The sequence below is a fragment of the Centroberyx gerrardi genome, chromosome 19, assembly GCF_048128805.1.
Source record: "Centroberyx gerrardi isolate f3 chromosome 19, fCenGer3.hap1.cur.20231027, whole genome shotgun sequence".
NCBI lineage: Eukaryota > Metazoa > Chordata > Actinopteri > Beryciformes > Berycidae > Centroberyx > Centroberyx gerrardi.
The window spans coordinates 11,518,211-11,534,008 of NC_136015.1; the positions used below are offsets into that span (position 1 = coordinate 11,518,211).

Here is a 15,798-nt window from a genome sequence, read left to right on the forward strand (position 1 = left end):
GAACTGTTACCATGAAATGTCAGGCTGTTGTAGTTATTACCAAATCAAATTCAAATGGGAACAAATTCTTCATTACGCCGGTGACTATTTTCGGTGCTACGGAACTACTTTCCTGAGATCGCAAACATGTCTACAGCCAGCTTATTAAGTTGTTTGAGGAAAAAGTCGGCTGGCCCGGTGCATTGCGATGATGAAATATGTTGCCCAGAGCAACGGCATGGCTCTTTGATGTGTTTTTAATAGTTTTTTTTAATACAATGGAGTTCTATGGCTGCTGGGACATGGCTTCATTGGGCACTGGCTACATGGACGAGACTTGTTGGCAAAACAAAATCATTGCTGATTTTGTTATTTTCATAGAATTTGTTGACCGTAAGCAATGCATTAAAAAACACCAGCCTTATCCTTTAAGTTTGTATGGATTGCACTCAATGGAAGTGCAATACACAAGCAACTTTTTCATGAAACTTTGTTGCCGCCCGAGTGGCTGTGATAGCCCACACAACTAACAACCAACTGGTCTGCAACTTGGTCGCATTAAATTGAGAACTATTCAATTTTATTGCAACAGGCAATTAAAAGCATACGTTTACTTTCTGTACCTTCTCTCTTTGTCTGCTAGATTTACATCTGCAGAAGAGGCAGGGAAAGTGGAGGAGTTAGGGGATAAGAAGAAATGTAGGGCTCGATAAATGGAATAGACCCCCTTTAGAAAGTAGGTGAAACTACATTGAGTTTATTTAAAGAATTCAAAGGAATATGATATGAAAGAGAATTAATTAAGATTCAGTAGATCTAAGTAGATCTGAGCCCGAGATTCTAGATGACACAAAACTGAGTGGAGTTCAGCTTGAGTGCAGCGGGTTCATTTGTACTCAGATGTCGAATCTGCTTTCCTGATAGGACTTGTAATCTGGGATAATTGGCCCCTTTTAGGGATTCAGATTATACCGACACGGTCGCTGTCAGAGGTAATGGCCCAGCATGCAGGCAAATTGATAACACACACACACACACACACACACAAAGAAAACCTCCCTTTTTCACTCTCTTGCTTTAACACAGACAACACACAAAGACACATGTGAGAGTAGCTTTGGGTGTCAAACCCAGAAAATGTACTCAAATGAGGGAATGGAACAAAATTGTGTTCTATAACACTAAACACAAACACATACACACACTATTATTACTCCTCTTTCTTCTTCTCTGTCACTTTCTCTCCAAGCTTGTCAGTTTTCATCGTCTTTGCTATGACAATACTGGACATTACACACTAAAAATATCAGAAAGTCCATACAGGCTCAAGATACAGATCCATAAAAGTTTGACTGTTTTCCATATTGAAAGTGTCAGGAAAGTGCAGCGGGTAAAAGAAGGATGAAGACATTTGTAGTAGAACTGTTAAGAACTGTAGGACCAAGATAAAATAACAGGCCACAATTGCATTGATTTCACTCTGAGCTTTAATACATTTAACACAGTTCAGCTGACATTCAGGTTGAAACCTGCACATTGATATTGCACCCAGGCATGACACACTGCAAGGCGTCTCTCTCAGTCTGATGGAATGAGTGCTGTATGCAGAGCTCAAGGTGCTGTACTTAAACAGAAACATACAATCAGGAAATGCAGCAGTTCACTCAAACTGGTCAAGCCTTGAGGTCAACTAGTGAACTTACTCTATGAAAATGGATGGTTTTCATGTTTGTATTGATGATCTACTCATCAGCAGGAAAACCCTCATCTCTGTCTTCGCTGGCTTGCCATAATCTTCCAAAGTGCTACAGGAGAGCTAAATCTATTTACTGAGAACCCAAAGCCATCAGTCCCTTCTCAGATCTGCCTTTCGATAGCTGCCTTCTATCTGAGATTTCGCGGACAGCGCTGAAGCAGAACCTCTGAAACCACAGTCAGCTGTGAAGAGGAGATATTACTGTTGAGCGGAATGTGGCCAAAGCTGCCATCGTGAATATCTTGCAAGCTCCGGATGAGCGAGGCCAGCAGAGATTTCAACCAGCACAGAGAGGTCCCAACATAGTTCCTGCAAAAGAGCATCGTACAATGAGCATGCCGTGTATCACATTTCACAAGACCGAGGAGAAGCTATAACCATTCATTTTCTGTCAGTGTCCAGAAGCTCATTTTCAAAGGACTGCATTTAAGGGTTAGGTCAGAGAGTGTGGCAGTGAACTGGTAACTTCAATAGCTCTGAATCTGAAAGAAAGCAACAGAATTTCCATTTAGACATATAACAACAGAAGCCTCCTGAAAGTGAAGGAAGGGAAACAAGGAAAATACTCAATGTTTGCTGAATCGCTGAAGAAGCAAAAGAAGAGGAGGGGACTTTGGGCTTTCTTGTGCCGAGTCTCGAGGATGATGAAACGCTGCTCTGTGGTCTCCGGGGACGACTGACACCAGCCGCTGATACACACACACGCGCGCGCGCGCACACACAGACACAGACACACACATGCACACACAGCAAAATCCAATAAACTTCATAGTGCAGCATTTGAATGAATGAGCGCTACACTGAGATAGTAGTGTATATACTATACACCATGCTTACATAATGAGGCGTAGGGAGAGGGATGGATTATAGGGGGAGGGGAAGGGGAGAACAGGAGGAGATAGGGAGAAGAAAGAGAGAGAGGAACAAGGGGGCAGAAGGAGGGAGAGAGAGATAGTAAACCAATTACCATAGGACTGGAGAAAGCCTTTCATCCCAAACCATAGTGTACTGTCCTATACTCACCACACACATACACACAAACACACACAGCCCATGTTTTTTTTTTGCTCTCTTGTACACACACATACACATGTACACACACACACACACACACAGCCAGACATCTCTCTTTATCACTCACTCACACACATATTCAGAGCTCTTCAAACAAACGCACTCTTGATTAAATATTGAAGAGTGCCTGTGGCGAATGGAGCGGAGATACAATTCCTCCCCTCTCCCATGGAACTCTCCGTCCATGGAAAAAGGAGCGCAGATGGAAGGGAAGAGAGGAGAGGAGGCAAGAATAGATTGGCCCGAGAAAAAGGCACGTATAGGGAAAGGGGACGAGAAAAAAGGAGACGGAGAGAGGAAGAAAGAGCGGGGAGAAAATGAAGGAGTGGAGAGGAGGAGAGGAGAGGAGAGGAGGGATGGGCAGGGGAGAGAAAGCAGCGGGCAGCGATGAAAAGACAGGAAAGGAGAAAATATGAGAGGAGACAAGAGGATGGAGCGGAATCGAAAAGAGTAGGGAGTGGGAGGAGAGGACTACCATATTAAAATGAAACGGGAGCTATAAGCGAAACGCAATATGACAGAAAAGGTCATGTTTTAAAGAACAGAAGGAAGTAGGAAGGGTGATACTACACTGTGCACCCTCAGGCAGCTGCACAGACCTTATAGGAGTACTGTTTAAACTAGTTATGGATATAGGATCAGCTTATTCATTCAAAACATTCTAATGAACACTTTAGTGCATGAATTCAAAACTGGCGTCAACCTGCATTACCGGTAACCTATGAGCAATTTGGAGATGGGACTTTTACTGTGAAACTTTGGGTGCCAAACATAGATATTTACCCTACAGTAATGCATATGTGCACAACATACTCAGACTGACATATGGACATAAACCCAAACACAAGTCCACACACAAACACACACACCCTCTCGCATGTACGCAGAGGCCCACAAGCAATCTCTACTCGGTGCGGGTGTGATATGTTATTGCTGTGGTGCGTGGGCAAAGCACAGAACAGTCATTTCCATACAACCGCCTGAGGATGTCACCCTTTCTGGAGAGGAGTGAACTCGTCCAGTGTGAAGAAAAACATGATCCTAGCTTGCCATCTAGCAGTGACCATGGTGAATTACAGGCTGAGTGTTATTTCAACGTCTTCATCCATTGTTTTGAGCACTCATCTTGAATGCTCTGTGGATTTTAAAGGCATGTAACTGGGGTAAGAGCTCACCCACTGAACAATTCAGTGTTTTTAACATCAGGCACTGTAGTGCGCTGGAGAACACCTGGGGGAAAGTGGGGGTAGAGAGCTTGGAGAGAAGCCAGTTCTCACATACTCCACTCAGAGTCTTTTATCTGAAAGGGTCTTATGTTAGATACACAGCTCTGAGCACACTTTGAGCACAGAAAACAAAAAAGTACATAGAACTATTTTGGTCCCGTGGGAACCCTTTATAAAATGCTTTAGGATGCAATCCTCCAGCTCCACTTTTCAACCACAGGAAGGTATGTGGAACTATACACGACAATATTTTAGAGGATTCTGCCTCTGATTTTCTCCCCTCAGTTTGAAGTAGGATCTCTTCTAAGGACGGGATGTATTCGAACTGTTCAGGATTCTCTGCAGCCTAGTTTTGATAAAAGCAAAGAATGCAAAAGATCACTTTGAATAAATACTGGAAACCCTAGTTATTAATTCAAGATAAGTTTATATTCACCACATGGGAAAAACTTCTGTCACCATGGTTCCATACACAGTCAATAGGTTAAACTAATGATGCTGTCTGGGGTATTTGGCCCAATGCCCATCCAGCACAATTGGCACAAGAGGAAAAGAACTGAACTGACCTTGACTATAATTTTTTAAAAGTGTATTTTCCTGAAATGAAGACACTACATTTTCTGTGCTCAGTGGGTAAATACCCGTAAATATTTGAATTAGTATGGGGTTGTCTGTGGAGAGGCTGAGGTTGGAAATATTTTAGGCAGGGACGCTGAGTGGGGTTACAGGAAAGACCAAGTGGGAGGTTTGATGGATTCTACGCTTTCCTTTGTGCATCTTTTATTAGCATAGTCTTACCAATGTATAGGCACCACATATCTACTGACTTGTTCATGAATGCTGGCAGAGCCAAGTCTGCACATTTATTTTAGTCCATTTATAGATATGCAGAACATTTATGAATAATGTCGATTGTTTTTTCCCCTTACAAATTTCCCCATAGAGTTAAATAAGAAAACTAAACGATAGCATTTCCACACGAAACTGTCTGGGCTAGCTGGAAGTGAATGAATTTGTTCATTAACACACATATATGTAAGGCCAAACACACACACACACACACACACACACACACACATAAACAAATAGACATAGATTAACTGAAAACACAAATCAACAAAAAAAGGAATGATTAAGTGACATTGAGGATAATGGCCTGTTTGGAATGTTTTAAAGAATTACTGGAGGCCTTTTGACATTGTTACTCTTGACCGCTGGTTAGCGTGTGTCCCATTGCTGTGACACCAAGGCTCTTCCTCCTTTCCAACTTCTATTTGAAGCATTTAGGCCTACACCAAATTTCATGCAAATTTGAAAGGGGAAATGTCAGTACTTTGATTACCGTTCAGTTATGTTAATACATTGATAGATGAACAGAGACTATCAAAACCTAATCTTTGCACTTTCCCATACAGCTCTTGACCCCCAACACGGTTCTGGCTAGAATCCTTGATTGATTTTGTCAAATGAGATCATATGGACAAAGTTATCTGTTTTTCAAGTGTGCTAGCTGGGCCAATAGGGCAATGTCACTAAGGGAAAGAAGTCCAGATTTGTGAAGCTCTTCAAAAGCTAGAAACAGGAATCTCTTTATGATAAATGTGAAACAAAAAACTGGGGTGATCTCAAAAGAACCGCCAACAACCGAGTGAAGTGGAGGACATTTGTCAATGGTCTATGCTCCCTAGAGGAGCAAAGGGCTTAAGTCAAGTAAGTAAGAAACAAAAAACTAAAGTAAACATTCTATGAGTCAGTTCTCAAAGAGCAGACTCTGTGGCTCTTATCCAGAGCAACTTACAGTAAGTGCAACAGAGAAATAAGCTTAAATTCCAAAACGAAAAACATTACAAACAAGCAGAAGTAAGGAGTGCAAGAGTCAGGGTGTGATAATAGATGTAACAAAATGTTACAATTCTGTTTGTACACTATATTCTATCATTTTGTTTTGTGTTTGATATAAATAAACCTGACTTGACTTGACCATAGGTCATAGGCAAGTGCAAAGAAAGGAAATAAAACCTGGAGAGGGAGATAGAAGGGAGTTTTTCTTTTTTACTTCAAGACAGAGCATATGACAGTTAGTGGAGGAGGAAGACATGGGAGAAGGGGATGTGATTTAAGGAGGAGGTGAGGACATGAAAAATGGTCTGGAGGTAAGGGGGTGTAGGGTTGGACCATGACCTAGAGATATGGGGGTGTAGGGCTGGACCATGACCTAGAGATATGGGGGTGTAGGGCTGGACCATGACCTAGAGATATGGGGGTGTAGGGCTGGACCATGACCTAGAGATATGGGGGTGTAGGGCTGGACCATGACCTAGAGATATAGGGGTGTAGGGCTGGACCATGACCTAGAGATATGGGGGTGTAGGGCTGGACCATGACCTAGAGATATAGGGGTGTAGGGCTGGACTATGACCTAGAGATATGGGGGTGTAGGGCTGGACCATGACCTAGAGATATGGGGGTGTAGGGCTGGACCATGACCTAGAGATATGGAGGTGTAGGGCAGGACCAGGGTTTTGAATTGGGCAGCTGCCATAGGAGGGAGAAAAGATGGCCAGCTGAGACAGACAACTTGGGCAACACTTGTGCAATGGCAGTACAATGTTGACAAAGCTTCAAACTTTTCTACAAAAGTTCTGCCAATTTTATTGGTTCCTTAGGTGAGCTGGAATCTGTGCGTTGAGCTTGATTATAAAATGTAATATTAATCAACGAGTGTGAGTGTGTAGTACAACCATTCTATCTCTTTACATCCATGCTGAAATTATGAAAAAAAACAAACAACTTTTTCACATACTTTTTTACTCTTTATTGTTGACCATCTTGGGAGCACACATAAGAGGGGTAGAAAATAGGATAGAAAATAATTGTCTAATTGTCTATTGTCTATATTATCTATTGGTCCCAGAAATCATCACTAAAGGCAGTGACTTGTAGTTTCATTGTATCACCATCACGAAATTAAGTACTTAAGCTTATCTGTAATAATAATAAGTAGATGAATGATAAACAAAGATGGGAAATGTGCACAACCCTTAATCCATGATTACTTACCGCCACCCATTACACACACATACACACACACACACGCACACACAAAAACACACACACACACACACACACACACACACATGCACACACACAAAAAGAAGGTGGGGAGTTATAGTTTCACTTTATCCCTCCCTTCCTCAGATGAATTTCACTAGAACCGTGAGGTTGCAAATCTCCTCCGTCCGAGAAACGATAATAACAGCTGGAGAAAGTGAAAATAGGGGAACCAGTAAGAGGAAGGCAGGAAGTGCGCCAGCAGATGAGGGATTGGTACAAACATGCTGAGTAATGTTTCTGAGAATATAGCCAGCATTAACCCTTTCAGTTAGACCTGTGAATGTGGTCAAAGCAGCTCATTGGCACTGTGGTTAGATTGACTGTCACCCATCTATCTATCCAGTGTGACTGCATGGGCTTGAGCCTTGAGACCTTTATTTTCAAGCCCCTAAGTTTACCATCCTTCTGTTGAAAAAGGGAAAACATTGTAAATATGATAACATACTGAACAGCATAATTATTTTCAAAGGTTTAACATTTTGATGTATACTGTTTAACTAAAATGACTGTTTTGTTAGTTTTGGAGAAGACATGAGAGTAAGAATTTTTCCTAATAATTCAGGTAGGCCTGTCATGTCTCTCCAACATGCTATTTTGTGTCTTGTGCTTTGTTTCATTGTTTTATTTTGTTTCATACTGTATTCCATCATTTTGTTTTCTGATTGATTGTTGATCAGTTAGATCTAGTCAGGCTCATTCTCTGTAAAGTCCTTTGAGACATGCTTGTGATGAAGGACTACATAAATAAATTAACTTGAACTTGAACTTGAGCAATGAACAATGACACTGCAAAAAGGTAATGAGTCAGATTCACTCCTGCAAGTATATACTCTGCAACTCCGACCTCTGAGCCACTAGGATGAGCAAATGGCACGGTTTCATGAGTGATCAAGGCCTGCCTGGTAGAAATGAGCCAAAAACCTACAGCTTGTTTAGTGAGTTATAAAACTATTAAATGGGCATCAAACTTGCCGTATCTTGTGTTGTTAATTGCGGACGTGCTGGAGGTGGGCATTCCCACAGGAGATGGGATTTCAGGAACCACTGATTTATGGTGTGACATCAGTCCATTGTCGCTTCTATCTTTACTCGCTGCCTTTTTCTATTGGAGCAACTCAGAAAATAAGGAAGTTGAGCTGCCCACTTTTCTCAAATCGCCTTACCCAAAAATTCTAAAAATAGGCCTGATGAGGGTAAAGCCCACAGAGTCTTAAGCAGGAGTTGTAAAGTCTTGCCACGGCTGTGCTGATGCAGACAGACACGCCCATATTATGCCCATATGATACCCTCACTGCTCACTCACTGTAGTTGCTTCATATTTAGGCATGAAATTTAGGCAGAAATGTTTCCTAAAAAAGCCTCATGTTTAGTTGATGTTTAGTTGAAATGACACTTCTCATACAGTATATTGAGGGCTTGGAGCCAAAGGGGCGTAAGTGCGTTATAGTAGATTTTACAGGCGAGCCAAAACAAATTTTGATCAAACTTGGATCAGCTGCCGTTACCACATACTAAGCACAATATTTTAACTTTTTGTGTTATCAGATTGAGCATTACTATGAAAACAATACTGCTACAGTTTAAGTTGAATTATATTTGTTAACTTTTTTAAAAATGGCAAAAGAGTGAAATACGCCTTTTTGGCACAAACATTGTCCCAATACAGCCATGCAGAATATGGGCATATGTAAGTAAACAATTGTAAAACACATTCATTTTAATACAAATCTAGCAATTATACTTCAATCAACACTGAAATATAAAACAAGATCAGAATGAATATCTTTATCTTGAAGTAATGCTCAGCAACTTTCACCAAGGCCTTTAAAATTGTAGGCTACATGGAACATATCAAATTGATTGATACATTTTTTCTGTTAAAAACTTTTAATAAACCTTTTTAATAAACCTCTATAGACATGAGAAACAACTTTTGATTCTAAACTACTACTTTTTTTTCTTTTGCTAGTATAATACATTTTTGTATGTGTCCCAGGACACATCACTTATTGATGTGTCCTGGGACACATTCAAAGACCTGTAAAACTCCTGTAAAAATGTCTTACTATCAGAGCTCATCTTGACCAGTTCACACTCCGAACATTATAAAATAACATTTTGAATCTATAGACCTAAGTATTTCATGGGAATATTAACATATTTACATTCATCTAATACTGACCTAGAATATAAATTAGGATATGAATAGGATACTAAAAATGATGTGATCATGCTGCCATGCTAGCATTACTTACGTCAGCATGCATTTTGAGTTGACCTAAGTGCTGTTCGAATCCTCTACCCACAATGCTTGTTCAGTGTCAAAAGTGGGGTTTTGCTTCGTGTCAAAAGGGCGTAAGTGCAGTTACACCCTTTTGGCAGCAAACAAAACCATACTTTTACTGTTATGGCTTTCAGTTTTTGTTTAATTAAAACTTATGGGTCATGATTTCAGTTGTGTCCTTTTGGCACTGAAAAGATCTCACTGAGACCTTTCAATTGATATATAATACTCATATTCGCCCAAAATTGCACTTGCACCCCTTTGGCTACCCTTTACACTACCAGTCAAAAGTTTCGACACACCTCACTCAATGTATTATGTTTTTCATTATCTTAAAGCCATTTTGATCTAAAGGCTTATTAAATGCTTGAAATTTCTTTCTTAGACAAATATAAATAGTGAAGTTGATGCCTATGTATGAATTTCTTTCCAAAGCTTTTGCCTTTCCATCAAGGCAAAGGGCGGCTACTTTAAAGAATCTAAAATATAAGATACCGGTAGCTTTGATTTGTTTAACACTTTTTTTTAACACTTTTTTGCTCACTGCATAGTTCCATTTGTGTTATTTCACAGTTTTGATGTCTTTACTACTATTCTAAAATGTGGAAAATAGTAAAAATAAAGAAAAATGTGGCATGTCAAAACTTATGACTGGTAGTGTATATACAATCTGAGAAGTACAAAATCTTGGAGGACATTTTGGTCTATTTGTTTCACAGATTTGACAATTCATTGGAAGTATTTTTTGAGCCATTATTCCATGGCAGTTCTCCCAAGTGTGTTCTCAGCTTCCCTACAAATATTTGCAAAATTGGCTTAAGTTCATCATTCATCCAGGATCCAGTCAGTTAAAATGTTATTATTTTGTCAGCAATGATGTAAATTACCTACAATTATTCAAAAACTACCAATTTGTTTTCATTTTTAACTGTCAGTCATTTTGTAAGAGTAGGTATCATAATTTTGGCAGATTTTCTTCAGACAGGGGTCTGGTGAATTGAAGCTGGACAAATTACAGCAAAGTCATTGGGAGGAAAAGTTTTTTGTTTCTCAGAGGGCTTTTTAGAGCACCATCATGCACTAGTTAAGAAATAACAAGCAGTAACTCATAATGTGCATCCACTCCAAGCTGCTTATTGTTAAAGATGCTAACCTCCTTAGAAAATGCAAAGCCAAACTTTTTCCACATACACACATATCCTAGACAAACGGTAAAGTACAGAGTACAAAGTAGCTTTTAAAATGTTGTATGCAATTTGTCAAACATATTCATACACTGGCACATTTCTGCAGGGATAATAGTGTTATGCAGTAGTACAAATGATAGATCTGATGGGGATGAAAGAGTAGAGACGTGCGTGTTTTAGGGGCCTGTTAGAGTCCATTTCCTATGAGTTATCTGTGGTTGATGAATGAATACTGTGGACTCTTGTGGTAGATAGTAAACCAACTCCCTCACAAAAACAGAAAGCAGAAATGAGAATCAGAAACAACTAATTACAGCTCACCGGAATTTCCTCTAGGGAACTGAGTTGGATAATCAAACATGAATTAAATTCATCAATAAAATTTTGACACATTAAAGATTATTGAATCCATAATTATGTGTATTTGAAAACATTAATGTGAGTCAAATGTTGCCATGCCCTCCAAACAAAGTGAAACTGTGGCTTCAGCTCTTCAGTGGAAACGGGGGACCACTGACTGGCACTTCCCGATGACCTCAGACACGTCCCTGCAACCACTGAGCTATTCTAACATCTCAAATTGTCCACTGAAAGTACAAAAACACCCCCTGATCAGAAGTAGACATCAACCCGTTATTACAACATTCTTAAGATAGAAGCTACTGCAACTGTCACTGTTATAGTTGCCCAGTAACCAGCTTTCTGCTTTCATTTGACCCAATTTGGGAGTTCACAGGTTTAATTTCCCCATGACTAATCCCCATGGTAAATTACAGATCAAAAATGGAGGAGGAGGGGAATTTAATAAAATGTATTGATTAAAAAAAGCATCCCACAGGGCCTATGATAAGTAGCACTGATGGTCATTATTACACATTTTGTAATGACAGATTGATAAAATATCCTTTTCCCCTTTAAACCAGAATGGAGGTAAGATAGTTGCAACTGATTAGAATTTGAAGAAGAAGAAGAAGAAGAAGAAGAAGAAGAAGATTTAGTGGTAGAGCATAACACTAGAAAGTCAGTGGGGGGGACTTTTGACTTTCTCCCTTGAACATTTAAGGAAAAAGGAAGTGAGAAATCAAGGACTAGACTTGCCATGGAATCTTTCATATTCACCTCTCTTCTTGAAATGAAAACCTTAGACCCTCAATGAGAACAAGAAAAAACTCTACCACTACCACTGGACACAAGGAGGGAGGAAGAGTCAAGGACAAAATGAAAGGAGATAGCAGATGCACCCATGCACACAGCAGACAAACTCAGTCGCTTAATCCACCTCATACAAACAGACACACACTATACAAATAAACAGGTGCACACAGACCAGGAAGCAGGAAATACAAACTAAATTCCCATTGGCAGTAACCTGGACTTGTGCTACCTAACTAGTCTAATCTATGAGGCCGTGTCACTCTCAGAATATGCAAATCTAAGGTTGGCCACATGATAAAGAAAATAAATAGGTTTTAAGTCTAGATTTGAAGACATCTGGAGAATTTGCCTCTCTAATCACAGCAGGGAGACTGTTCCAAAGAAAGGGAGCGTGGTAAGAAACACCTCTGCCAAAAGCAGGTTTTTTGCTGTTTGGATAGATACAGTATGTAGCACATGTCTATGTGACATTTTATCTGTTAGGCGAAGCACCTTGAAGTCACATCTGGCATGAATTGGGAGCCAGTGTAGGGAGGACAGCAGTCAGATTTTATTGTTTTGGTCAACATTCAGGCCCAGAACTGAGCCTTGTGGTACACCAAAGTTCACTTTACAACACTCAACTGTCTTATTGTTGTGGTAGACGTGATGCATTCTCTCTAATAAATAGGAACTAATCCATGAAAGTACTGATCCTTGAATGCCAATATAATTCTAAAAACGATCTAAGAGTATATGTTACAGTCCACAGTAAGAGTGCTCTCATGGCAAACACTGAAGTTTAATCAGAATTAGTAGCAAGCAGGAGATCATTAACCACTTTTGTGAGTGTGATTTCAGTAAACCTGATTGAAACAGATCAAATAGATTGTTATTGGACAGGTAATCAGTAAGTTGGCTGGCTACAATAGTGTTTTGGAAAAAAGGGCAGGTTTGAGATCGATCTATAGTTCCAAAGGAGTTCTGGATCAAGATTTAGTTTTTTAAGTAGCAGCTTAATCATGGCTGATTTAAAAGTGGAGGGCACACTGCCAGTATAAACTGACAAGTTGAGTCTAATAAAACTAATTTGAACCACGAGAGTAAGCAATCAGTCTGAGAAACTCCAGGTGAGCTATTCAAGGCGGTGACAGCATGCTGACTGAAGAGTATACTAGTGATCGCATCAAAACCAATAGTAAGGTGTTTATATTCCTGACCAGTTCCTGACTAACATCAACTTTTCACAGTTATCATATTCAGGTCTCTCATAATTGGGATATGAGTTTATCCAGGTTATTGTGAATAGGATATATAATTTATATGCACCAACTCATCAACTTAATCGTTTACAGGTTCACACAGGGCTGAAGACTATCCCAGCATGCATTGGGCAGAAGGCAGGGAAACACCTTGGACAGGTGGACAGTCCATCACAGAGCATGCACCAACTCATAAATGTGTGTAACACAATGTATACATGACACAATGTCATGTATACATTAATACACCCATACTTTCCTGCTTTTACAATCTAGGAGCAAATACTGATAAAAGCACTGTGTTCAAAGCTGTCAACAACAAAAAAAGAAAAAACCTATTATCTTGTTTAACTGACCGATAATATATTCCTATTTTTTTTCTTAATTATACTTGGCTAAATTGTGTGTGCGTGTGTGTGTGTGTATGTATAACTTGTGTATCACTGCTCCACTTATTAAACTGCATTTCAATTATTCAGTTAGTGCCACTAGCATACTTGTCTTTGTCATTCAGTAGAGTAGGAATTGAAACAACTAATGACTCAATACGCTGTTGAGTAGTCATTGGGATCATGAACTCTCATCCTTGACGTACAGTATAAGCTGAATTAATTCCATGCTTGACGCAAAGTGATGAAGAAACTCGGACTTCCTTAAGTCATAGGCTATCTGATGAAAGTTATCAAATCAAATGATCGCTGTGTGTGTGTGTGTGTGTGTGTGTGTTCCGCCGGGGGGGGGGGGGGGGATAACGGGAAATCCCTCTATTCTGAAGAATATAAAATGACAGCGCATCACCGCGAGAGGGCAACTCGCAGCCTTCAGCATCACTGGATTCACATCAAGTCAACAAGTGCAGCGCAGCATGACGCCCACACTCAGTAAGTGACTTCTAACTGCTGCTCCATGTGCGTCTTGCGTTTGTTCCTCCTTCGCTCACACATGCTCTTCCCTCCCGTACAGATGCTTACCTGCTTTCTGCAGCGATGCTGTCGGCCCTGGCGCGGTGTGTTACCGGGGCCCCCGTGGCTGTCACGCCCACCGAGAGTCCCTCAGGTGATCCTTCAGGTGAGGAGCAGGAGACCGAGCGGCCGTCTGACCTGCTGAGCGCCTCCCCGCTTTGGGACTCGTTCATTGTTGCCACCGAACTGCACGAGAAAAAGGTGAGCGCTTTACCTTGAAGGAAAATTACAATAATATTCCTTGTGGTGTGTCTGTGGTAATCAATAGTAAGGTTAGGTTATACTGATCCTTTGGAACTTTTTTTCTGTTTCATATGGTAGCCTATTGCTGCAATATTCCAATAGGGACCCATAGTGCGTCTGCGCTACTCAGTAGTGAGTTTATAGTGACCTCATCATACTTTATAGTATTTTTTATACCCTATATGATAGTATTTTATAGTATCAGCATGAATATTTAAAGTTTTGCTGTGACATCTGAAATGTATTACTATATTACTACATTACTATAGTTCTTTGTTGTAATGGTATGGCCGATGCCACAGACCTTAGGTTAAAATGTGTTTTAGCCTACATTGCAGGGGCAAAACACTGTTGCTTGATTTGAAAATATCACTAAAATATCAGTAACTGCTATAGCAGGCTGGCTGGTGTCTCACTCTGAGCCTGAACAGTAGGTGGATTGCATCGCTGACCTACTTCACTAAGTTTCTTTTTCTCTTTCAGTTTGAGGAGGAATTTCAAAATCAAGTGAAACATCAATTTCTGGATGACTACAAGTTCCCCTCACCCCAGGCAGGCTGCCCCAGCTTAAATTTCAGCAAGGTATCTCCTTTGTGACCCCATTCTCTCTAATGCAACCTGCTAAAATGACAAGACACTGAAAAAAGAAACACAGAACAGATTTGCTGTAGAGTAGAATAATGGATTGAATTAAGGTCAGAGGGATTCTGAGGTTTCTACTCAGATGTGTGACTGTGTGTTCCTCTCCTCTGTCCAGGAGTCGTGTCTCCACAGACTGGTCCAGGGTCTGCTGAAGTACCAGGTCCTCCTGAAGCATGTGGAGAAGGAATACCCCAGAAACTCAATGCTCCCCGACGGCAAGCTCTACAACTTGGCGCCTTTGATCAGTCTGATCAAAGAAAAGGTGTTTGAGATGCTGCACACTTAGTTTTAGTACTTTCTAGACAAAAGTTGGAGAACTTGCACACAAGGGTCACAAGCAATTCTATTTATGCAGTTTGTCCTTATGGGCCTGGGCTGCTCAAAAAGTATGCATGGTTCTCTGGTCACACTGTCACATTGTACAACTAGCATGTTTTCTAAAGGCTCCTCTCTCCCCCCTCTGCCCCACAGATGAAGCACCCTGAGCGGGTAACAGCGCTGACCAGCAGCCAGGAGGAGCAGCTGCTGAAGGAGCTGGTCAACCCCGACACTTTCCACAGGAAGATGACCGCATACAACATCCTGCACCAGCTCCGCTTGTTCCTCATCGACGGCAAGCGTGCAGTCGCCAGAAAGGAGGTGCTCAGGGGAAGTCTGGCCAACAACCTACTGGGCAGTTACTCAGTACTGTAGCTGCAAGTTACAAAGATGAAATTACTTGAATGGGTTAAGGAATTTGTTACCTAAAACTGGTGGTATTAATTATTATTATTATTATTATTATTATTCACTTTGTTACTTTTACAAGTAACACAGTTACTTTGAGAATCCTGTTTGACTGAAGTGTTACAGATTTATGGCAGAAAAAAAGGTGATACGGTTTTAATCAAAGTCTTTTGTTTAGAAGAAATGACTGATCGGGTGTCTAAGACTCA

The 15,798-nt window shown here is 40.5% G+C and overlaps 1 protein-coding gene across 1 annotated transcript; it reads left to right on the forward strand.

The window, feature by feature from the left end:
* Positions 1 to 13,969: 13,969 nt before the first annotated feature.
* LOC139927852 (interleukin-6-like) lies at positions 13,970 to 15,556 on the forward strand. The gene is made up of 4 exons (XM_071920140.1): positions 13,970 to 14,179; positions 14,705 to 14,803; positions 14,979 to 15,125; positions 15,335 to 15,556. The coding sequence occupies exons 1-4, from the start codon at positions 14,003 to 14,005 to the stop codon at positions 15,554 to 15,556; spliced, it is 645 nt and encodes a 214-aa protein (XP_071776241.1). The 5' UTR covers positions 13,970 to 14,002.
* Positions 15,557 to 15,798: the final 242 nt, after the last annotated feature.

What these genes read in the sequence shown, in the direction of transcription:
- LOC139927852 (XM_071920140.1), top strand. Translation starts at nt 14,003, where the DNA reads ATGCTGTCGGCCCTGGCGCGGTGTGTTACCGGGGCCCCCGTGGCTGTC. An exon ending in CCGAACTGCACGAGAAAAAG is followed by an intron (nt 14,180 to 14,704) that starts GTGAGCGCTTTA and finishes TTTCTCTTTCAG; the next exon opens with TTTGAGGAGGAATTTCAAAA. An exon ending in CCAGCTTAAATTTCAGCAAG is followed by an intron (nt 14,804 to 14,978) that starts GTATCTCCTTTG and finishes TCCTCTGTCCAG; the next exon opens with GAGTCGTGTCTCCACAGACT.